General features: G+C 58.4%; 1 protein-coding gene and 1 long non-coding RNA gene across 4 annotated transcripts; both read right to left on the bottom strand.

Annotated features, from left to right (window-relative positions):
* Positions 1-5,448: 5,448 nt before the first annotated feature.
* Positions 5,449-9,373, bottom strand: LOC112298829 (uncharacterized). Of its 3 annotated transcripts, none has more exons than XR_006654488.2 (3): positions 9,110-9,373; positions 6,541-6,661; positions 5,449-5,746 (listed from the first exon to the last, which is right to left on the bottom strand). It is a non-coding gene; the product is annotated as an uncharacterized lncRNA (long non-coding RNA). The 3 variants fall into 3 exon arrangements; XR_006654489.2 differs by lacking the exon at positions 9,110-9,373 and adding an exon at positions 6,833-7,399; XR_002974185.4 differs by lacking the exon at positions 9,110-9,373 and adding an exon at positions 6,839-7,394.
* A 2,539-nt stretch (positions 9,374-11,912) lies between these two features.
* Positions 11,913-21,046, bottom strand: CYGB (cytoglobin). The gene is made up of 4 exons (XM_053930750.2): positions 20,753-21,046; positions 15,858-16,089; positions 15,450-15,613; positions 11,913-13,200 (listed from the first exon to the last, which is right to left on the bottom strand). Exons 1-4 carry the CDS (start codon positions 20,893-20,895, stop codon positions 13,167-13,169), a joined length of 573 nt encoding a protein of 190 aa, XP_053786725.1. The 5' UTR covers positions 20,896-21,046; the 3' UTR covers positions 11,913-13,166.
* Between the last annotated feature and the right edge of the window lie 1,334 nt (positions 21,047-22,380).

The raw sequence follows: 22,380 nt of genomic DNA on the forward strand, positions 1-22,380 counted from the left end.
CAAGGAGGAAGCTCAAACCCAGGCATGTGCCAACTTGCAACCTTTCACTTTGTGGGGCACGCCCTATCACCGCACCCTTCCCTGGAGGAGCAGAGCTTCAGGGAAGACTCAGGCCTGGAAGAAGGGGGTCTGGGCCTGGGGAGACCTGTTGGTCTCAGAGGCGGGTCAAAACCCTGGCTCTGCACAGAACTTCTGAGACCCCTTCCCCCTGTTTATCACTGATTGGAGAGGAATGGAAGGTTAAGAAATGGAGAGGGGGGACTGTCCAGAGAAAGGCATGTCTCCTCCTCCCCATCCCCCGGGCCGTGGGGAGGGCCAGAGCAAATGTGGGGGCAGGGGTGGGGGCGCAGTGGGACCTGCGTGCAAAGTGCTGGCACTCTGTAGGGGAGATGGAAGCACACAGGCCCCATAGCAGGAAGGAGACAGGTGGCCAGCCACTCAGGCCCTTCTGCCGTAACATTCTAGGAGTGAGAGACCTGGGGCCCAGGTACCACCGGGAGGAGCTGAGGTCTGAACCCCGTCACAGTCTGACTTTAGACCCCAGCAAATGCTCCAGGTGCCTGCACTGTGCGGTCGCCCCTGGAGCTCCCTGGAGACGAGGGGTTCGTGCTGGCGGTCCACGGCAGGGCTCTGTCCCACAGAAACATGGCACCCCTGCTCAGCAGTGCAGCGGCATGGGAGCTTGTCACAGCCTTGGCTGCAATGACAAGAGCCTGTCCAGCGGGAGGGGAAGGTGTCCAACGGACCAGGGGAGTGGTTTGTGGTGGTGTCGCAGAGCTGTTAAAAGCAGGGAGGCTACACTCTGTGCTGCATGGAACACATCCAAGGGACACGAAGTGAAAAGAGCAAGGTGAATGTTTACTATAATTGCATTTACCTGCGTTCAAAGGAACATATGTATATGTGCTGGTAGCCCCACAGAAACCTTCTGGAGGTGTGTTCATGGAGTAACCCTGCGTGGTGGGGAGGGGAGTTGTGGGGTGGAGAGAGGGAGACAGAGACCTACTTTATTTATTTATTTATTTTGTAGAGAGAGAGGGAAAGGGAGAGAGAAGGAGAGAAACACTAATGCGTGGTTGCCTCTCGTGCGACCCCTACTGGGGACCTGGCCTGCAACCCAGGCATGTGCCCTGACTGGGAATTGAACCGGTGACGTTCCAGTTCACAAGTTGGTGCTCAATCCACTGAGCCACACCAGCCAGGGCCAGAGACCTACTTTTTATATCACAAAATGTGTGTGTACTACTTTCCTAACTTACAGAAAAACACAGTCTAAGCTTTTTGTTTTTTATTGGGCGTAAAGCTATAGGGAGGATCTTGACAAGTGAGGCTGAGGAATTGGGTTCAGGTGGAAAAAAAGATCAGAGACACAGAGGAGCAAGGTTAAGGTAGGGAAGATTCTGGGCCCCGGGTTTGGCTGCGTCACAGAAGGTGTTGGAAAGATGATGGGCAACAAGCCTGGGAAGGCAGGTGGGCTCGTGCTGGAGGCTCGCGCTCTCAGAATAAGGTGTTTCTGTTAATATTTTATCGTGTGAGCAATGGGGCGTTTTCACACTGCAAAATTACACCTGAGATTTTACACTTGTGAAAAAGTGCATTCTCAGATGTGATTACAAGAGTCAATCTTGGTAGCAAACCTGCAGAGGTAGACAGGGCCGGCATTGCAGGTGAGGAGAAGGGCTGTGGAGGACCGAAGACCACACACAGCCCCACTGTGCAGGAAGGCGGGAGAGGGAGTAGCGCCGGCCAGTTCCCCAACGCGGCAATCCCGTGACACTCAGATCAAGAAGAGGAGACACCAGGACCCTCGGGAGAAAAGGTGAAAGGGAACTTAAGTCATAAGTTAGGGGGGAAAAAAAGAGGTTTCTGCTAACAGACCTGGGAAGCAGGTCCCTGTGTTTGTCCAGGGGAGTCAAGTATGAGGGGTCCTGTGTTAGTTGTGTTAGCTGAAATTTTAAAATTTGAGAACATGGCCCTGGTTGGTGTAGCTCAGTGGATTGAGCACGGGCTGCGAACCAAAGATGTTGGGAACCGCCCTGCCTGGTTTCAGAAGCTGTAATCTCTCCTGGCTAAGGCTGAGTAAAAAGACCTTGGGACCAGAAGCCACTTAGGAGACAAAGCTTATTTTCCTTGTAGGGGCACCACCTCTGCCCCCTTTCACCTCACCCTGCTTCGCCCCGGGCAGATGACCAGTTAGCCAATGACACGTAAGTTACCTTAAAGGAGGACGACCTAAGACAGGCACGGTCACAAATGGGCCCTCAGGGAAGGACTTGGGGGGCTACACAAAAAGGGGGTGATGGGCCCTCGCCCCTCGGCTTTGACATAATCTGAGTCCTCATTCTGTCTGTGAGAAGTCTCCTACTCTCTTGGCTGCCTTACTTCCCCTGCCTGACTTAAGCCTGAAACAATGCTGGAGGTGGGTGGAGCCCTGTGCTGGAAAGGGCAGGTTCCCTGGGGCGATCAGGCCTAAGAAAGAATGCATAAAATCCTGTGAAACCTGCTTTGCTAAGAATGCCCTCAATTTAAATGATAAGGGTCCAAGCATGAAATGAGTTTGTTCCCCAAAGTTTTATGGCCCTTTAGCTATCTGATTCTGACTCAGAATAAGCCCTCGGAGTTCTTTGAATGTTATCTGTTGTTTGGTCATTTCTGCCTGACAATGATTGATGAGCTTTATGTATATGCACCCTGTATTCCTATGCAAATTAAACCCAATAAAAGCCTGTCCAGGCAAGGGACAGGGCTGGACCTCTCTTTTCCTCCACAGGATTTCTGTAGTCTGTGTCTCGTCTCATCCATAACGCCGCAGTCACTGTGGGCGGGTGTCCGCATCACAAAGGGTCACTGGTTCAATTCCCAATCAGGGGACACGCCTGGGTTGCCGGTCAGGTCCTCAGTGGGGGCCACATGAGAGGCAACCACATATTGATGTTTCTCTCCTTCTCTTTCTCCCCTCCTTCCCCTCTCTCTAAAAATAAATAAATATATAAAATCTTTTAAAAAATAAAATAAAATTTGAGAACATGTAATGATGTTCCACTGAGTGAAGGGATGGCTGGTGTACTTGGCGAGCCTCAGGTTCAGGGCTGTGGCCGAGACCGCACGGCTGGGCCCACGCTCTCCCCAGGTTTTGAGGACCCTGCCCAATTTCAGAAGGGCCATTCTGGCTGTGTTTAGGACAGATTGGTTTGGGCAAAGGTGGGGAGGCCAGCGAAGAGGCTACTCTGAGGGTCCGGGGGAGTGGGACAAGGGGTGAGGGGCAGCGGAGCAGCGTGGAAGGGACAGGTGAGGAAGGCATCCTTTGTCTCTAGAATTTGGCCAACACAAGCCTCCGGATGTCCTCTTCACCTATGCTCTGGGGGGTTGGTCCCTCACTCACGGGCTCCAGGGGGCAAAGGCGGGAAAGAGTCGGGCAAGATTGAGGGGTTTTCAGGAGTATCTATCTTCAGAAGTAACCAGTATCTGTCTCTTGCTTGTCGGAGCTGGTATTGATGGTGCAGAGTCGCCACCTCGTGGCTAAAAGGGGTACTGCAATGAGGAACCCCACCTGGGGTCAGAGGAGACCTGGAAAAGCCACAATTCCTCCCGCTCCCTCTCTGCCCGCTTTCTCACCGGAAAACCTGGCTGGCCTGCCCAAAGGTTACTGTGCAAGGCCGTGAGCCCACACGTCAGAGGGCTTGTGAGTGTGGGAAATGAGATGCCAAAGCCTATGCTACTCTTGTCCCTGCCATCCTGCCTGCCTTTCAGGACAAGGTGCCCAGGAAGGGGCACCAGTGAGCCTCTATTTGGATGCTCCTAGACCCCAGGCACCCTAAGAACTGCCTGCCACCCAAGGAAAATGCCAGGGGCAGTGTCCAGGCTGATGTGGTCAGACCCCTGGGGCTCAGGATATATATACTTTTGAGCTCTGTCTTCTGTGCCGTCCTCCCCTCCATGGTGGCCTTGAAATCCCTGCCTGCCTCCCTCCCAGCAGCCTGCTCCCCACACACGGGCTGCTCTCAGACCTGTATCACCCTTCCTCTGGGTCACCCTAGTCTTAGCCAGGGCTTGGTCATTCCGACTGGCCTTTGGGAGTAGACTTGGAATGCCATACCTGAGCCCATGTCCCCTCCCACTTCCCAGCTGTGGTTATCCTGCCCACCCCAGACTGCTGCTGCATCTTGCCTCCCCCTTCCCGGGGAGGATCAGGTGGCCTGGGGGAAGGGGCACTGGCTTTGGTGGCAAACACCCAAGTATCCCGCACTCACCTCTCATTGGCTGTCTGAAGTGCGACAGTAGGCAATTTACCTCATCTCGAGGCGTCAGAGCCTCCCCAGGAACACACCCCACCCTGGAGGCCCCACCCAGAAGCCATAAGCAAAAGGTGAATAGCCTCCATGACACCCAGGTTGCAGAGGTCTGTACCATCCTGGGCGCCCCAGACCAAGAGGACAGCTGAGTAAATTTCCAGTCAATGCCACCAAAGGGTCGAGAGCTAGAAACTGAACACGAGGCCCTGCGGTTCCATTTAAAACTACAAACTAATCTAAGGGAACGCTGGACCAAGGCTTGGAACAGATAACTCACAGGAAAATACACGAAAATAGTCCGTGGACCTAGGAGAAGATGAATATGGAGAAATAGAGCAGTTAGGGGAAGGGAAGGTAAAACTTGGACAGCCCCGGTGTCCAGACCTCACTGCAGGAGCCGGGCTCCCTGGAGAAGCGGCTGGCTCCAGGCCCGGGCCAGGCAAAGTGCTTGGGGAGCCTGGGGCATCTTGTTTGTGGCAGAAAGCAGGGAGGCTTTTAAAGATTAATGGGGTCATCTCAAAAAGATGCAGGAACCATCTGGAAAGGACTCCCACTGGCCTAATGGAACAATTTGAGCATCGAAAAGAAAAATGATTGTAGGTGATGGAAAAACATTGGAATCCTCAAAAGTCATGTGTTCCTGAGAAAATCAAGCAGGAGAAACCCAGAGGAACTTGTGGGACCCCCTTGAGTCGTTTATTAAACCAATATCTTACTTTGAAAATTGATGAATGAGCCCTGGCTGGTGTGGCTCAGTGGATTGAGTGCCAGACTGCGAACCAAAGGGTCACCAGTTCAATTCCCAGTCAGGGCACATGCCTGGGTTGTGGGCAGGGTCCCTAGTGGGAGACTCACAACAGGCAACCACACACTGATGTTTCTCTCCCTCTCTCTCCCTCCCTTCCCTTCTTTCTAAAAATAAATAAAAGAAAAAAAAAAGAAAATCGGTGAATGAAGGGAGTGAATCAAGCATTGTGCGCATTAAGCAAAGGATTATTATTCCCCGTTATTGTATCCATGCTCTGTAATCATTATATCCATGTATAATGAGCATCCTTATTTTCCCCTCAAAAATTTGGGCAAAAAAATGTGCATTATACACAGCAGAACACGGCAGTTATTTACGGCTGTCCAACAAATTACCCCAAAGCTCGGCTGCTTGAAACAACGGTTTATTTATTATCTCACAGTTTCTGTGGGTCAGGAATCCGGGCGGGGCTTAGTTGGGTCTATAATCGAGCTGTTGGCGGGGCCTGTGGTTGATATCTCAAGGCCTGGTGAGAGGAGGATCCACTTCCAAGTTCATTGGCAGGTTCCTTTGCTGACTGTTGTCCAGAGGCAGGGCCTGCTTCGTGGGCGTGGGACCTGGACAGGAGTGTGGGGCCCGCTCTCAGAAGGACTGTACTGGATTTAATGCTCGCTGTCTGTGATACCTCCATCTCTGCGCTTGTGTTCTGTAAGCGAAGCCCAGTGGGACAATGGAGAGCGCACGTGAGCAGAGAGGTGCGCCACTGACGTGTCTGCCATCATTCCTCGGGGCTCCACTGTCGTGGGGCTTTTGAGGGCCTGTGAGTGCTGAGTTCTGGGCAACCCACGCTGGGTGGGAGTTCAGCGAGATTCAAGGTGAGTACCAGGCTTCCACATAGGTCACAGGTGGCAAACACAAGGCCCGTGGGCCGAATCCGGCCCAGCACCTTGTTTCTACCTGGCGGCAGGGCCGAGCTCCTTGCCCCTAGTTAAGGAGTAGTTACACTTACACAGTCCTAAAATGACATTCAGCCCTTTGAAAGCAACTGCAAAGCTGATGTGCGCCGCCCCCCCCCCCCCCCCCCCCCCCCCGGTGAAAATCAGTTTGATACCCCTGATCTAGGGTCTTCTAGGATCAAAAAGTGAATTAGAAACAGCTGAGTAGCCCGCAGCGGGGCCCCGCCAAGAGGGAGTAAGAACGCCCACGCTGTGAGACACCCATGCTGCAAGTGTAACCATTCTGCCGGTGAGCTAAGTGTTTTCACATTAGCCTTTAAAATCTGGCACCGCCCAACGTAAACAGTGAAATTCGCGCTAATAACTTAACATTCCCTTTCAAAGTCCATGACGTTAACAAATGAAATTAAATGGCAAAGAGAAAAACACCAGTGAGGACTCACAGGGGACCAGAGAGGAAAGGAAAAGGTTTGTAATAGGACAAAAGCCACCTCCGCAGGCCTTCTTCCCCAGAGCTGGCTGGAGCCCAGAAGGCAAGACTGACCTTACTCGTTTTATGGGCCTTTACCCTTAGGCCTGGAAAATTACTGGAAGCACCCTGAAGGTGCAGAGGCTCCGGGAACTTGCGAAACGGGACGTGCCAGACCACAGACGACCACCGGACCCTGCACCCAAAGAGAAGATCCAAACAAGCTGCAGCCTGACCGGAACACCCTGCTCTACGACCGCCCCATCGCCCCATAAAACACTCACAGCCCCCACCCGGGGCTGGCGCCAGGGAGAGGTGTATATCGGCACCCAGCCCTTTCCCTCCCTTGGGAAAGCAAAAATAAAACCTTTACTCTCTGCACTTCCTCCTCTTTGTGAATTCTTCCACAGCCCGCAGCACCGACCACCCTCACAGTTTGTGTTTGGTGCCTTTGATGACACCCTTTCCCTAGTTTTGAAACCAGAGCCCACACCTCTGTTTGCATTGGCCCCTCCTCCCTCCTTCATTTCCTGCCTGTGCCGACTCTGCACCATGCAGCTCCTGCACACGCTGGTCCGGCAGAGGCTCGGGGAATTTTTATTTTTTCTTTATGTTTTTCTTCCCCCCCCAATTGCCTGCAATGATCATGTATTGCTTTTGCAATTGTACAAAATCCCTATGCTATTTTTAAAGCCATGTATAAAAATGTAAAGCATTATACAATTTTTAATGCGTACAAAATACATCTGGAAGACTGGGAGAGAGTGATGGATTACAAGTGACTTCTCTCCTAAATGTTATGAAATGCAGCTGAAAAAGATTTTTTTTACATCACAAAATTGTTTTTAACAATTAACAGTATTGCACGTTCTGTCTGTGGACATAGACAAAGTCAAGGGCACCCTTTCCCACCTGCCCTGGGAGGACCCTCCCCTCCACCTGTGCCCATCCTCTGTTCCCACAGCCCCCCGTCCCCACCAGCTGCAGGGAGCATGCCCCCCCCCCCGGCCATGTGGCCCATCCGTATGGAGGACCCAGGGCCAGGCCTGCAGTTATTCAGGACCCCCCTCCAGGGACTTGCTGCCCCCCAGCACCCCAAGGGAGAAAGGGTCAAAGACTCTCCAGTTCTATTGCGGCTCCCCTGATGTCCGCTAGGCCGGGCTTTTGGACTTCTTTGTCTGTTCACGTGCATTGCCCAGTTTTAGCTGGTTTAGCTAGAATCCCCCATTGCATTCTTTTGTTTTTCTTTTTAAGATTTTTATTTATTATTGCTGCACTGTGGAGCTGCATGTGGGGGAGGGGTCTGAGAGAGAACAACGCCACTTGCTCAGCTCTCTGCCGGCTTTCAGTCGCTTCCCTGACTACCCACAAGCAAAGTGGGCCCTTCTGGTGCTGATTCCTGGGTAGGTGGGCTTGTGTATGTTCTAGGCCCCTGTGGGTCTCTCCAACGAACTCTTCTGTGAGGCTGGGAGTTTCTCCCGCTGCTGCCGCAACCTCCACAGGTGTTTGCAGTCAGAGGTTTGAGGTTTGATTTCCCTGCACGGGGACCCTGAGTGGTCTGTCTCGCTCCCCAGTTGTGCCTCCTGATTTATCCATAAGCAAATGTGGGGCCACACACTCTGCCAGCCGCTGTCATGCCTTGTCTGCCAGCCAGGGCCTTGCCTCTCCACACGGCTGCCCATCTCCATCCTTCCTACCTGTCTGGATGAATGTGTCTTCTTTAACTCCTTGGTTGTCGGACTTCTGTACAGTTTGATTTTCTGTCAGTTCTAGTTGTTTCTGTTTTTAAATTTGTTGTCCTTATTTTGGTTGTGCGAGGAGGCACTGTGTGTCTACCTATGCCTCCATCTTGGCTGACACATTATTCTTTATTTTAATGTGTTTTTTTAATGTTTTATTGTTTATGCTGTTAAGTTGTCCAATTTTTCCCCCTTGTTCTCTCTACCTAATCTGCCCTCCACTTCCATAGTCAATACCTACACTGGAAAAAAAAAAATTTTTATTTATTTATTTTTAGAGAGAGGGGAAGGGAGGGAGAAAGAGGGAGAGAAACGTCAGTGTGTTGTTGCTTCTCGTGCGCCCCCTACTGGGGACCTGTGCCCTGAGTTAGCAGGCAGGCACTCAGTCCACTGAGCCGCACCAGCCAGAGCCCCCGCCCCAGCCCAACCGGGTTCTGTATCTGCCCTCCAAGGTGACGTCTGACCCACACCTGGCCAGCCTTCAGCAGGAATCCTGTCAGGTCGGTTTAGGCAGAATCCCCTGTCCCCTGGTGTTTCCAGGGAGTAACCTTCCACCCACAGCCCACTCCAGCTCCTTAGCTGCAAGTACAGCCCCCACCGCCACACCTCACTCTGGGCAGGCTGTGTCAGAGTTGAGCCCGCTTCTGTGCTGAGGTCTCCTTTCCCCCGTTGCCACAGTCCTGAGTAAAAATGGCTCTTACGCTGTAACTACTGTCTGACTCTAGTTTGTCTTTAACCAAAGTCGCTCTAGGCAGGTATTGGCTGCTCTCACTTCAAGTTCATGGCACACATCTCAGGAATCCCAGTCCTTTCCCTTCCCTTAGGAAACCCACCCCCACCTCATGCCAAACCCCCTTGTTCCCCCACCACCACCCACGGGCTTCTCAGGCAAGCCCTCGACTCACACGGCACAGGGCAGCAGTCAGCCAGGGCACTCCTGTGCCAAGTCCTCTCAGGCCTCCAGGGAATGCTCCCCTGGCAGCTTCCAGGGTTTGTCCCTGCTTCTGACCCCCTGCCCCTTGTGGGATCTTCCCTTGACCCCTGGCCTCAGGGTCAAAATCTCCAGGGCTCCGGACTGCCCCTCCTCCGATCCCACACAGTCTCTGCCCAGCGACCTCATCCAGTCCCAAGTTCAAGTTCCAGCTCTGACGGCATCACCACGCATTTCAGGTGGACAAGGAAGAACTCTTGGTATTTTCCTGCCCTAACCTGCCCTTCCCCAGCTATTTCCACATAGCACAGGGCCACTCCGGCTGCCAAGCAAAGCAGACAGAACGAAACCCTTGCAGGCATCCCCAACTGTCCTCTCTGTCACTCCGGCCCCCAACCCACCGGTAAGTCCTGTTGAAACAACTTCAGAAAGAAATCCTGACCCCAGCCTCCCCCCCCTCCCCCGCCACTCTGCCCCTACTGCCACCACCCACGCAGCCACGGAGCCGGGCTTGTAAAACTGGTGGATCCCCTCTCGACTCTCCCAGCAAGACTCACAAATCAAAATTTTTAAACAAAGGCTGTTGTTTGTTTTAATGAGCTTCCGTGGCTGTTGTGTGCCCAGCTGAGTTTGTTCATAAGTATTGACAAAAGCAAGCCAGCAGCCTGGGCGTGGTGGGGTTTTATGCATGGACTTTTTACTAGAACATTTATTAAATTTTTCCACTTGGCTCAAAATACAGTAGGCCAATTTCACAAGTATGTATGGGGTTCACATTTTTTTCTTTCGGCCTCAGGCTCAGGTATGGTGCTACCTCCTCTCCGGGAAGGAGGCGGAGGGCCCCACCTCATCCCCGAGTTAGGGAAGTGGGGAAGGCAGGTGACCTGGCTTGGCTGCGGTTTCCCGGGTGAGGGCCTCAGCACGGCCGGCAGGGGGCGCTGTGGGACCGCCGGGTTGGGAAGGAGCCGCAGACTCTGCTCTCGCATCCCCGACACCCCCTCGCTCACAGCCTGAGCACGCCAGGGGGAGCTGACCCAGTTGCTCGGCTCAAGAGCACAAAACAAAACCCCAGGCAGCGAGTGCTCCCTACGCTGTAGCCCCAGCACCCAGCGTGCAGCCCACTCTGGGGCACCTGGGCCCTGGCCAGCACCAACACTGGACCTAGGGTGCCCCTCCTTGCAAGCCTCACGCCTCGCTCAGGTCTGGGGTGAATCATTAGTGGCTAGTGTGCTCTCCGCAGAGGGGGGGAGTGGGGAGAACATTTCTCAAGGGCTACATTCTTGAATGATCCCAGTTTGCGCTGGTTCAGAGGCCCCTCCCCACTCTGAAGTGAACCAAAGTGAAACTGGGGAGGGGATGTTTCTTCCCAGAGACTGTCCCCCACCCCGACTGCTGATGCCCCTCTGTCCCAGTCCCCTAGCCCGGCCCCCACCCCATCTGGCTCTGGTTCAGCCTCCGCTCCCCCGCCCCCAGGACCTGGCCCGGCTCCTGGGTTAGGCTCCTGCGTTGCTTCCACTTCCCTTCCCTTGCCCTCTGCCCCCTGACATCACGCTGTTCGTTGGCCTCCCTTCCTCCTCTGTCAGCGCTCCTGGCTCATCTCAGTCCAGGGCGCCCTTTTCCCCTCTTTCCATCTGCTGCCTCCGGTGGCCGGGCAGTCAATTGCTCTGCTGAGCACTCCCAGGTCCCCAGAGCAGGGGCCCCTGCCTTGCAAGGCAGGCCTTGTGTTCGCTCCCACTTTCAATCACAGGGGACTGCGGCTCAAGAAGCCATCTGAGTGACCTGCCCAAGGTCATGCAGCAACAGGAGGCAGTCTGACCCGGAGCCTGGCGCTCAGTCCTGCGGCGGCGTGGCCTCCCTGGAAAGGCTTTGCCTGAGCCGTCCTCCCCCTCCACGCTGGAGTCTCAGCTCAGGCAGCTCGCTCTTGGCCCACGTGCTGGTTTTGCTTTCTAAGACTGGTGTTTATCTGTTCTTTGCATTTCTGTCGCATACCTCCGCTGTGCCAGGCCAGGGAGGTGAAGGCGCAGGACTGCATGCACGGAGTTCCTGGCCTGGGAGATGAGTCTTTTTCCCTGTGTATCCACAGAGCCTTCCCAGGCAGCCGGCGGCCCTCCCAAGGGGCAGAGGCTGCTTCCTGCCCCGCCTGCAGCACCCCCAGGGGTGGTGACCTCCTAGTCCCTCCTCTGAGGGTTGGTGCTGCTGACCATTGCCTCCATCCTGCGTGGGGGTGGGGCAGGCCCAGCCTGAGACTGTGGGGTGCAGGAGAGAGGGCTTGGGAAGGGGGTCTGGTTGCTGAGAGCCCAGGGGAGGTGCTGGGATTTAAGACGAGGAGTTCACTTCCTTCCTCCAACGCCCAAGGGCCCACCCGCCACAGGAAACTTGAGCAGCGGGCCTGCCTGCGGCTCTAGGAGAGAGAGGTGCTCCCCAGAACAGCGAAACGGCAGGGCCCTTCTTTCTGGGCGTCTTTCCCTGGATTCCCCCCTTACTTATCCTATCCTTGCTGGGGAGGAGATTCCAGAGCAGAAGATCAAAGCCCCCTGACTTTTTTAAACAAGCGCAGACAACCTTCCTTGCACCCCCCCCAAAAAAAATCCAGCTCCCAATCGCCTGCCCAGTGCTCCCTGTTAAGCAGTCCAGGGCCCCAACTCGGAGAGGTCCACGACCAGCCAAGGCTGACACACAGTTTGGGGGGGCTTCTAAGACGAAGTCCAGCGCCCTGAAGTAAGACTCGGAGACAGAAGCGAGGGGCAGATGGCAGGAAGAGAGCGAACACACACAGACACAGGAAGAGGAGCCTGTTTAATGGCACGGCTGGGTCCGAGTACAGACGTCAGGAGCTACAAAAGGAGGGCAGGCAGTTACACGGACGGCTGCACAAGGATGGGACAGGAGGGGACACAGGCACAACAGTCACAGCAGCAACACATCCTTGAGGACGATACGCTTGACCAAGGGGCACACACCGGGAGCCGTCCCCAGCCTCTCGGACCCAGCCCTCAGCCAGGAGGCCAGGCGAGGGTGGCCCTGGGCCCCCAGAGCTCCAGGCTGAGGTGGAGGCATCTGGTCCTGTCATCATCGGCCATCCTCCCTCTGGGGCTGTCTTCGTGACAGAAGCAGATGGGGCTGGCATTAGAGGTTTTTGTTTTTTTTACCATGGCCCCTCCCCCAGCACAGCCATCCTGTCCAGAACTTCTGGCCCTCTGCCTGCCCTTGCCCGTTTTGGATCGAGGCAGGGAGCCACACTCATCCTCGAGTGCGGCGGGAAGGTGGGGAGAACCGAACCCTTCTCTTCTAGGAGTGGAGGGCGGGGATGCAGGGAGCTGGTCAGAGAAGGGGCTGCAGCACCCCTACCCTGCCTGTGCAGGCCCTTGGGTCACCCCTACACTGCCCACAGGCCCAGATCCTCTCTGTGCGGATGTGGCACCCCCCTGTCCGCCAGAACACTCTGTTCTCTGCCCAGAAGCCTGACCAGGACCTCCCCCCGCCGGCCCCACTTGCAGATAGATGGGCAGAGCCGAGGCTTCCCGTGTGCCTGCGGCCCCCCCCAGATACACGTTATAGATATGTCTTTATAGATTTATATAGGCTGTATATAGAATATATCTGTGTATATGGTGGGTACGTGTGCGCGATAGTCTAGAGAGGCGATGTGGAGACCCGCATGCTGGCCGGGCAGATAGAAACAGGGCAGGCGCCTGCCTGCCAGGGCTCGCAGACCTGGCCCTGCTTCCTGCCAGCTGCTCAGCTAGGTCTCTAACGGTTAGTAGAAAAGCTAAGAAGAGTGGGCCTGGCTCTTCAAGGAGGAGGGGTTCCCCACCCCCACAGGCCACCCGCCGCCCAGTGGGTCAGCATCCAGTGCCACCTCCCGGCGGCTCCATGCGCGCTGTGACTGAGGCAGAGGCCTCTTTCCAGGAAGATGAGTCAGGGGTTCCTCCAGCTTCCTTGGCACCCAGAAATGGAGGGTCAAGGAGGGTCTTCAGAACTCAGCCTTCTGCTCGAGGTGCTGCCAGGGAGGGGGGAGGGCGGAAGGGACCCTACGGCCCCGAAGAGGGCAGCGTGGCCGGTGGGCTGTGGACGAGAGACAGGAGATGGGGGCAACAGGTCACAATGGCACAGGCTGGGACCGGGGGCCACGGGAGGTAGGGAAGAGGGGTCAGGGGATGCAGGGCAGGACGCTGCTGAGACCCTGCGTGCCACAGGTGAAAGCAGCCCAGGAGACCTGAGTTCCCATCCCCCTTCCACTGGGAACCTGCTGTGACCCTCGGGGCCCAGACCCTCTTCTCTACTGCGGGTGTGCCTGCCTCGCCTGGCTCATGACCATGGAGAGCCATTAGCTGTGGGAAAGTGCTTCACAGACCGCAAAGACCACAAATGTGTGCTCTCTGCTGTGGACGGGGAGCTCGCCGCTCGGCCACCCCAGCTCCTCCGGCCACCCATCTGCACTCGCCACCCCGCCCCCCGCCTCCGCACCCACAAACACGCACACACACCCTTGAGTGGAGACAGCTCAGTAAACAGTGGCGTCTGGCCCACCCCTGGTCCCTGATAAGGGGAATTGGATGGAGCCTTCTAGAACTCTGCCCTGTCCCTCCCTCCCACACTCCAACTCACTGGGGTCTTGGCAGAGGTTGAGTTTGAGTGTGCAGGCCCCGGCCAGGGAGACATGCCTTCTTGGGGGGTCAGAGGTGGGGGAGGGTGTGCAAAGGGACGAGGGGACAATCCCCACGACTCCACAGCTGGGGAGGGGGTAGCCTGAAGGCAAGGGGCTCCGCCCCATTGGGAGCAGGGCCTGGCCCCTCTCTCCACAGCCATTCCCACTCAGTCTACGAGGAGAAGTGGGCAGATGAGGATATTCTGGCGGTTTCCTAATTCTTGGGGTTTGGTGAGATTTAAGTCCCAGGGGTCCAGTTGGGGCAAGAGAGGGAACGGGCCAGGGCCCAGTGTCGGGAACCTCGTCCACGTGTTTCTGATTCACTGGGGCTTGTGCGGGCCAGCTCTCTCTCTCTCTCCAGCCCCTCTAGGCCCCAGGAAAAAAGCCCTTTTCTCTAGAAGCAGGAAGTCTTGTCTCCTGGCTGTAAACAAACTCATCTCAAGGAGCCGCAGAGCCTGCCTGGGGAGAGGCGTAGGAGGGCAAGCCCCCTCCCCCACTGACCTCCTGGGGGGGGCCCCTCTGGCTGCCCCCATAGCAGCCCTGGACCTGCACGTGCCTCCCAGGGCAGGTAAAACCCTGCCAGCCCCCATCCACCCAGGGGTCTGGGGCAGACCAGGGCCCAGCTGTGCGCATCTGGAGCAGCTGCCTGGCTGTAGCCAGCAGTTCAGAGGGCTCTGCTCTCCTGGGTGGTGTGATGCGGGCGGGGGAAGGAGGCAGGAGAAGGTGGGGGCCAGTGTGGTCAGTGGAGGCTGTTGGAGGCCTGGCCTCCCAAGATGCCCCGGGGGACCTTCTCTGCCGAGCTGCGCCCACCAGGAGGCCTATGAGCAAGAAGTCTGGAGGCCCGAAGTCCAGCTCGGATGGAGCCCAAGGAGCAGACGCTGCCTTTTCCATGGGAAACTGCTGGGAATGTTTCTCTGCAATGCGTGTCCTGAGCTGCTGGCTGACCCCTGCTTCCCATTCCCGCCTCTGCTCCTGCCTCCGCCTCTGCATGGGGCTCCCAGAACCGGCCGCCCCTGGGGGCCCGGGGAGGCCAGAGTGTTCCCAGCCACCACGTCTGGGGGCCAGCCCTCCCCTTGTGCTCCACGTCATCTGGAGTCACGGAGGCCGGCCACCCTCCTTGGGCCACCTCCTGGGCCCTCACCCCAGAACCCGGAACCTGGCCTCCAGGGCCAGGCCAGAAGTAAACACCCTGCTGGTGTGTTCGCAGGAGAGTGACACCCACACGGCCGGGCCCGGCCCTGCAGGCTGCTGTGCACGGGGCCGCGTGACTCTCTTGGCTCTAACCTTGTGGAGCTAGAGGTGGGAGAAAGTGCTGGTCAGCCTTACGTGGAAACAGCCCCATGTGACTGGTGCTTAGGGAGGAAGTGGCCAGAGCCACCTGGCAGCCTCTGGGCTCCACGAGCCAGCCTTCCTGCCAGAAACCCTCAGCCTCTGTCTTGGGGTACTCTGAGAACACCCCTGCTCCGGCAGGGGCGGGGTTGTTGGGGGCTTGCAGCTCTGCGCAGGCAGGGGTAAGGACCTGGGCTTGAGAGGCCTTTTCCTATCGTGCCTGTCCCCAGACCCAGCCTTCTGGAAGCGCTCCTGCCCAGCGGTCAGCCCTGGGCCCCGAGAAAGAGGGGAGACCAGGGGACGGGGGAAGACGTGGCAGGGAGGTGGCGTGTCTCACGTGGTGGCGTTGGGGACCTGCTGTACCCAGCCCACTTCCTTGTAGGCAGCTGTCACGTGGCTGTAGATGAGGCCACGCAGCTTGGCCCAGGCTCTCTGCGTCTCGGCTGGGAAGTCGTTGGCAAATTCCTCGGCGATCACCTCCAGAATGACTCCAGAGAGGATCTGGGGGCAAAGGGAGGAAGGGAGGTAAACGCCTGGGTGACCTGCCCTCCCCGCAGCCCCTGGCGCCCTTTCTTCCTGGTGTGGGTGGTTGTTTATAGCCCAATAGCCGGCAGCTTGGGAGCCAGACGCCCCAAGACCCGGCCTGGCATCCTGCTGCCCCTCCCTGTCACAGCCCACTGGGGATGATGGGGGGAAGCCTGCAGGTGGCTCTGGAGCAAGCAGGGCGGGTGGGGGGCCAACACACCTTGAAGTACACCGGCTCCACCTTGTGCTTGAGGGCGTGGGCTTTGCCCACCAGGGCGAGCACGGAGGACACCTTCTCGGGGTCGTGCAGGTTCTCCACAACGGTGTTGAGGGCCCCCATGACCCGGCCGGCGTGCTTCCGTAGCTGGGGGCTGCGCTCCATCTCCAGCGGCTCCTCCATGTGCCTGAACTGGCTGAAGTACTGCTTGGCTGATGGGAAGTTCACGAAGAACCTGGTGGGAGAGAGGGGTGGGCTCTGAAGCAGGGCTGCCCTGGGTCGCCCCTGCAAAGTGGCCAGGACATGGGGGCTGCGGGCCAGGAGGGGCATGACCCACCCCAATATTTATGCCACCACCCAGTGAGCCGTCCCTCAAATGCAGGCCCTCCTCTGGCCCAGCTGGCTTCATGCAGCCCCGCCCCTTTTCTGTCCCAGTCATTTCTGTCGGCCAGACTTGCTCGGGCTGGCAGCTTTGCCTCTGCCTTCTTTGCTTCTCGCCTCCTTTCCAAACCTTACACACCCTTCAAGGCCTGCTCCAGTCACAGCGGAGAGGGTGAGAGGTTTAAGTTTGCAATCACCGGCCAGGCCCGTGTGACCTCAGGCAAGCGATTTTCTGAGCCTCGGTTTCTTCGTCTGTGAAATGGGCATCATGGTTCCGGTCTTGTGCGTTGCGGTGGGGACGAAGTGAGAAGCTGCGTGTGGAGCCCGCAGCAGAGTGTGGGCACTGGGGACTCGGCAGAGGCTGGCCTACAGGGCGACCAAGCTGGAGCACCCTCTGCAGACAGAGTAGAGTGGGCTGATGGGGCCCAGGCCTCCCAGATGACGAGGGATGAACTGAGACTCCGGCTTTCTCCACGCAGCTCCGTCTCTTCCCTCCCTCCTCTGCCCGAAGTGAATATCGACGGGCTGAAGTGATCAGAGAGAGCGATTGACTTTACCTGCCTGGCACTGTTCTGTGATGGCTTCTCGCCTGGATGTCTTGCCGCCCCAGCAAGCCGTGCCCCTCCTGGAGCAGACCCCAGGTCTTCCCGGCCGCGGCCCCTCACCTTTCCGGTTTATCTCAAATCATATCTCACTTTCCTCACCTCACTCTCGGGCTCCGACATAGTCGGCAGCTTCCCACTGTTTACCAGACAAAGTCAAAAGTCCCTAACCTGCCATTCCGGCCTTCCCACAAACTGACCACCCATGGACGTGTCCACTCCTGCTCCTCCACCACCACGTGCACACTTCCCTGCGTCTGAGCCGTCTCCCCCCAGCCCAGCAGCCCCACTCGGCGTGGGCAGAAATCCTGGGGCATGCTAGCTCCCTTCCCACACAGGGAGCGCCTCCCATGCCAGGCTTTCCTCTGCCTGGGGGGGCCCCGGTGGCCCACTGCCTTCCCCTCCAGGCCACAAGCGGGCTCCCTGCCACCTGTTACTGGGTGCCGCCGCCCACGGGCAGAGCCCAGGTGTCCCATACCCGGGGCCTGTTGCCCTGGCCCAGGGTCCTGGGGCCCGCAGGAGGACGCTGGCAACCGGGGCGGACGTCACGGGAGGGATGTCACAACCTCAGTCAGAACTTACATAACAGAACCGCAGCCTCAGAAAGCACACGGAATGTCTTGGGTGTGCGTTTTCAGGTTGTTTCACCTTTTGGAGTGGCCCCTTTGTGATCGGAGGTCTGATAATTTGCCACACCAGCCCTTAGGCCGGAGGTGAAGTCTCAGACCTGGGAGCTGGAACAGATGCAGGAAGGGCAGCTGGCCCAGGTCATCCCCGCAGGGGAAGCTGCTGATGGCGGGGGAGTGACTGGGACACGTCTGCAAAAGTGGGTGAGGGGTCCCTCCCTGCTCCCTACTACAGACATGCCGGTGAGGGCAATGGAGGCCAGGAGTCCGCAAGTGCGTTCCAGGTTCTCTGGAGAAGCATTGTACTGAGGGATGAATGGGAACGACCCCATCCCTACGTGAGGGCCTTGGACTCTGGGGCTTTAGATCGCGAAGCAATAGCGGTTTCTATGTGCCTGGCGGATGCAACGTGCAAAGCATCTCCGCCTGTTGTTTCACTTAATTACCACAACTGCACAGTTATTACATCCATTTTACTGAGGGGGAGCTACCAGGGAATGTTTATCGAGCATTTACTATCTGATCTCATCAATCTCAGCGATACCCTCCTGAGCTTCGGCACTGTTATATCCCCACTGTCTGGGTTAGGAGCTGATGCCCACGGTTGCCCAGTGAGGCTGGTGATAGGGCTGGGAGGGGGCCTGGCAGCCCCTGCTGCAACAGCTTCCCCCACTGCAGTGTGGTGGTGGTGGGAGGGGGTGGCCTGGGACCCCGGTTTGTCTTTTGCCTCAACACCTAGCTCCAGATTATGACTCTGAGGAATACAGTCAGGGAGCCCCTCTTCTGCATCAGGGGAGTCTAGGGGCCTCGGGCTCTGTCCCTTCATCCTGCCTTCACTCCCCAGCCTCTCCGCCTTTTCTCCCAGCCTCCCCACCCAGGCCTGTGCTGCTGGGAGCAGCCAGCCCTGGGGAGTTGCTCAGCTCTCAGGGGCGGCAAGCCTTCCAGGAGAGCCTGCAGGAGGCTGGTCTGAGTGTGAGGGGAAGGTGCCAGGGTGCCTACCAGCAGGGCGCCCACCGGGAGGGCAGCCTTCCTGGGGCGTGGGTGTTCCCTCTCTGCCCCCTGTCTCCTCCCCAGCAGGAAGGGGAGGTGTGGGGTCTGGCTCAGACCCCCAGGTGGCTCCTCCACTGCTGTGGCTGCTAACTCCTGGGGTGCAGTGTGGGGGTTCAGGGGCACCTCTGGCCTCAGCCCAGTGGGGACAGAGAGGGTGAGAGCAACGGTCAGAGGGCTGGTGTCTCAGGCATGCACTGGGGCCTGTCCTGGTGGATTTTTGTGGGAAGATGGGAGGGGTTGGGACAAAACCAAGGGGCACAGGATCTGGAAGGAGTGCTTTGGGCCCCCTCGAAGCTTATCAGTCTTGCCCTTACCCCCCTTTAGCCAGCCCCCACCCCACACTGGCCGGATCCTGGGACAGAGAGAAGGAGAAAACAGAACGGAAGGCCTGTGGGACTTGGGCTGGCAGGGCTGAGCTGGGCTGGCCTGGGGTGGGCTCCCGTGGAGCGTGGCAGGGGTGAGGGCAGGCCAGGTGGTGACCACCATCTCGGGCCTCCCTCTGAGTACGGGCACTTCGGTGAATGCCCCCCAGCCCAGCTCCGGCCCTCTGAGAGTGGGGAATGGGGCGCTGGAAGGGTTCGGAGACAGAAAGAAGCCTTTCCGACGGCTCAACTCTCAGGGTTCAGTTCCTTCCTCTGCATGCCCCCATTTCTGGGGAGGCTGGGTGGTACCCCAGGAGCTGGATCTGGGACCCATCTCCACATGTTCTCACTGGCAAATGGCAGGAGGTGGCACAAAGAATTTCCAAGGTCTGTCGTGGGGACTCTGTCTCATTTCCTCTTGGTGGCCCCTGGGTGCGTGGCGCGTCCCGAGGCCTGGTGGGCCCTGCGCTTGCACAAGGCCAAGGGCGGCCCTCCTGGAGGCAGTCTGTGCACCCGGGACACCTCCGCCCACCGTGTGCCTGTGTGGGTGCTCCCACAAGCGATTTGTGTCTCTGAACGTCTGATGGCTTTGGGGGTCTGGAATCCCCTCCTAGCTTCCCCGCCACCCCCAGGAGATGCCAAAATAGCTGCCCCTTCCCTGCCTCAGGAATCCTCCTCCAACTCCTCAAGAGTGTTTCTTGCTCTTTTTCCTCCAAAATGTTTCTTCGTTGGAATCAGGGCATATCAATATGGAGCTGGGTAGGTCCCAGGTTTGGGGGAGGCAGGAGGGAGAGAGTGGAGGAGCAAGAGGAGCCAGAGATGGGGCCAGGACTGGGAGCCAGGTGTGCACTTGGGCTGTCCTTCCCGGAACCAGGTTTCACCCTGTTTTCACATAGTAAGACTGCCCTGCTCTGTCCTAGACTTGGTAGCTCCCCCTGCCAAGGACCAGTTGCCGCCCGGTGCATGTGGTCTGGGGCCCTCCCTGCTGCCGGCGCCCCAGGGACCCGCACTTGTGGGAAGTGAGCACAGATCTGTCGCTGCAGGCTGTTACCAGCTCGTGGGGCTTGGGGACACTTGCTCTTTCGGAATGGTGTAAGCCCTAGCGTGTGTGTGGGCATGGGGTGCCTGAATGGCCCCTGAGCCCCAGACACATGGTCCTTCCTCCCCAGGTCTCGCGTTCAGGGTGGGGGCCCTGTCTCCTGTAGCTTCTCCCCTTCCCTGCACAGAAACTCAGCAGCAACAGTATCCTAGGGGACTCTGCTTCTCCACTCACCTGTGCCTCACCTGGGAGCTTACCGCTGGCCCACTCCCTGGGGGCAGGAAGGGGCTGCGGGGAAACTCGCTGCAGCCTCTGCTCCTTCTGACCTCTATTTTCTTGCCCTTTGCTCTGTTCTTCCATGAGGCTCTGAATTCTTTTGAGGGGTTGAGTGGATCGAGGGCTCTGCTCCTCTTTGTCCTCCTCACGGGCTGAGCCTCAGTTCTCCCTTCTCTAAAATGGGGAGCCCCCACTGAAGCCCCCCTTCAAGGGCTGGTGGAACGTGTGTCTATAGCAGCTGGGCTGGGAGGCGGGGGCTGCGGGCGAGGGGGGCACGGCTGGCTGAGCCTGGAGTTCTGCGGCCAGGGAGAAGAGGGGGACCGGGTGCCCTCCTTCTGCATCTGCTCCCTAGTTCCCGGCAAGCCCCGAGCCCAGGGCCAGGGGGGGCTCACTCAGAGCTTTGCCCACCCAAGGCGCCCCACGCTGCCGGCACCCGCCCGCCCGACCCCAATCGCATCTGGGGAGCTGGCGCCGGAGCTCGGACCCGGGCCGAGCCTGCCCCTGCCCGGAGCCGCTGCCGATTTCCCTCCCCCGGGCCCGGCAGGGCTGGGGCGACACCTACCTCACCAGGATGGCCACCCCCACGTCCTCGCAGTTGGCATAGAGCCGGGCCCACGTAGCCTGCACCGCCTTCCTCTCCGCCTCGGACAGCTCCTCGCTCCGCTCCCTGCGCTCAATCTCCATCTCGCCCGGCACTTTCTCCATGGGCAGCACCAAGCCCAGCCCGGCTTCGCTCGGCGGCGGCGGGGCGCGGGGCGCGGGGAGCCGGGGCCGGCTGCGTGCGCGGCGGGAGGGCGAGGGGTAGAGCGCGCCGGAGGGAGGGAGCGTGTCTGTGCGCGCCGCGTGTGTGTGTGTGTGTGTGTGTGTGTGTGTCTGTCTGCGCGCAGGGTATATGTGCGGGGGGCGGGGGACCGCGAGCCGGGGGCGGGGATGTGGTCTGATAGAAAAATGTGGAAAAAAAACCCCAAAACAAATCCGCTCCAAACCCCCAACCCCGTGTGCTTGAGCCAATTTTTGCAAGGTGAGGGCTGGACAGGGTGGGGGCAACGGGCCGGCGCTCGCCCACCCTCCCGCGGGGACCCCACGGAGTTTGACCGCGGGGCGGGGCTGAGCCGTGGGTGTGGCGGCTGAGCTGGGGGGTCCCGGGAGGAGGGGCGGTCATGCGGCGCGCGGGGCGGTGCGGGCGCTCGGGAGTGCGCCCCGGCGGGTGCAGGTTAGGGGGCCCCGCGGCCCCGCTCGCGCTGCGGTCGGTGTCCGGACGCGTGCGTGTGTGCACCCTTCACGCTGCAGGGAACTGCCTCAAAGTCTTAGACTTCCAGGCGTTTGCGGTGTGGTCGCCCGCCAAAGTGGGGGGACGCGAGTCTCTCCCGTGGCGCCGTGGTCCGATCTGAGCTCCCGCTGGCTCCTGGCCTCTCCCGAGCGGGCGTCTGGGGGCCGTGGCGCCACACCCCGAGGTCTAGACCCCGGGCCATGGACGGTTAGGACTGGGTCGTCTCCCTGCCCCAGTGCCTGATGAGGGGATAGGGGACTGCTGTCAAACTTGAGTGCCAGAGGCCAGTGTCCCCTTGCCTTCTGTCCAGCACCCCCTGCCCCTATGTAAATAAATACCCATGTCCTCGGAAAGAGGTCCCTGGTGGCTTATTAATGACACAGTCAGGCAACAACCAGGCACTGTCCTGAATTCTGGCCCTGGCCGGGCAAAGTCCGGAGGAGAAGCAGCAGGGCTGGACAAAGCAGCTGGGGGAGGGTCAGGAAGTCTTAGCCACCAAGGCCCCTGTTACAGAGGGGTTCTGGGGTGGACGAGACCAATTCTTGTCCTGGTGGCCCTGCTCAGGGAGATGTGAGTGCTGGTGGACCAGAGGTGGGGACTGTGCCTCTGAGAGCCCCAGGATTCCCACCCTGCAAGCAGCTGCTCAGCCCTGGGACAGCCAGGTCCCACCTCTGACTCCCAGCGGAAGCCCGAGGACGCCAGACCGGGCCAGAGCTGCGGCTCCTCTGAACCATGTGACTGCACATTCCGGGTGTGTCCAGTTCCCCAAGGCTCCCTGGTGACCCTGCTCTTCTCGAGACTTCGTATCCCACTGCTCGAGGATTGCAAGAGGTCGAGGTCGGCCCTCCTCGTCAATTTGGTTTATGTGTCTATTTCAAAATTCCCATTTCAAAGTAGCAAGCCCAAGGGCCGCCCCAGGT

Source organism: Desmodus rotundus, chromosome 9 (genome assembly GCF_022682495.2).
Source record: "Desmodus rotundus isolate HL8 chromosome 9, HLdesRot8A.1, whole genome shotgun sequence".
In the NCBI taxonomy this organism is placed as follows: Eukaryota; Metazoa; Chordata; class Mammalia; order Chiroptera; family Phyllostomidae; genus Desmodus; species Desmodus rotundus.

What these genes read in the sequence shown, in the direction of transcription:
- CYGB (XM_053930750.2), bottom strand. Translation starts at nt 20,895, where the DNA reads ATGGAGAAAGTGCCGGGCGAGATGGAGATTGAGCGCAGGGAGCGGAGC. An exon ending in GGGGTGGCCATCCTGGTGAG is followed by an intron (nt 16,090 to 20,752) that starts GTAGGTGTCGCC and finishes CTCTCCCACCAG; the next exon opens with GTTCTTCGTGAACTTCCCAT. An exon ending in TGGAGCCGGTGTACTTCAAG is followed by an intron (nt 15,614 to 15,857) that starts GTGTGTTGGCCC and finishes CTTTGCCCCCAG; the next exon opens with ATCCTCTCTGGAGTCATTCT.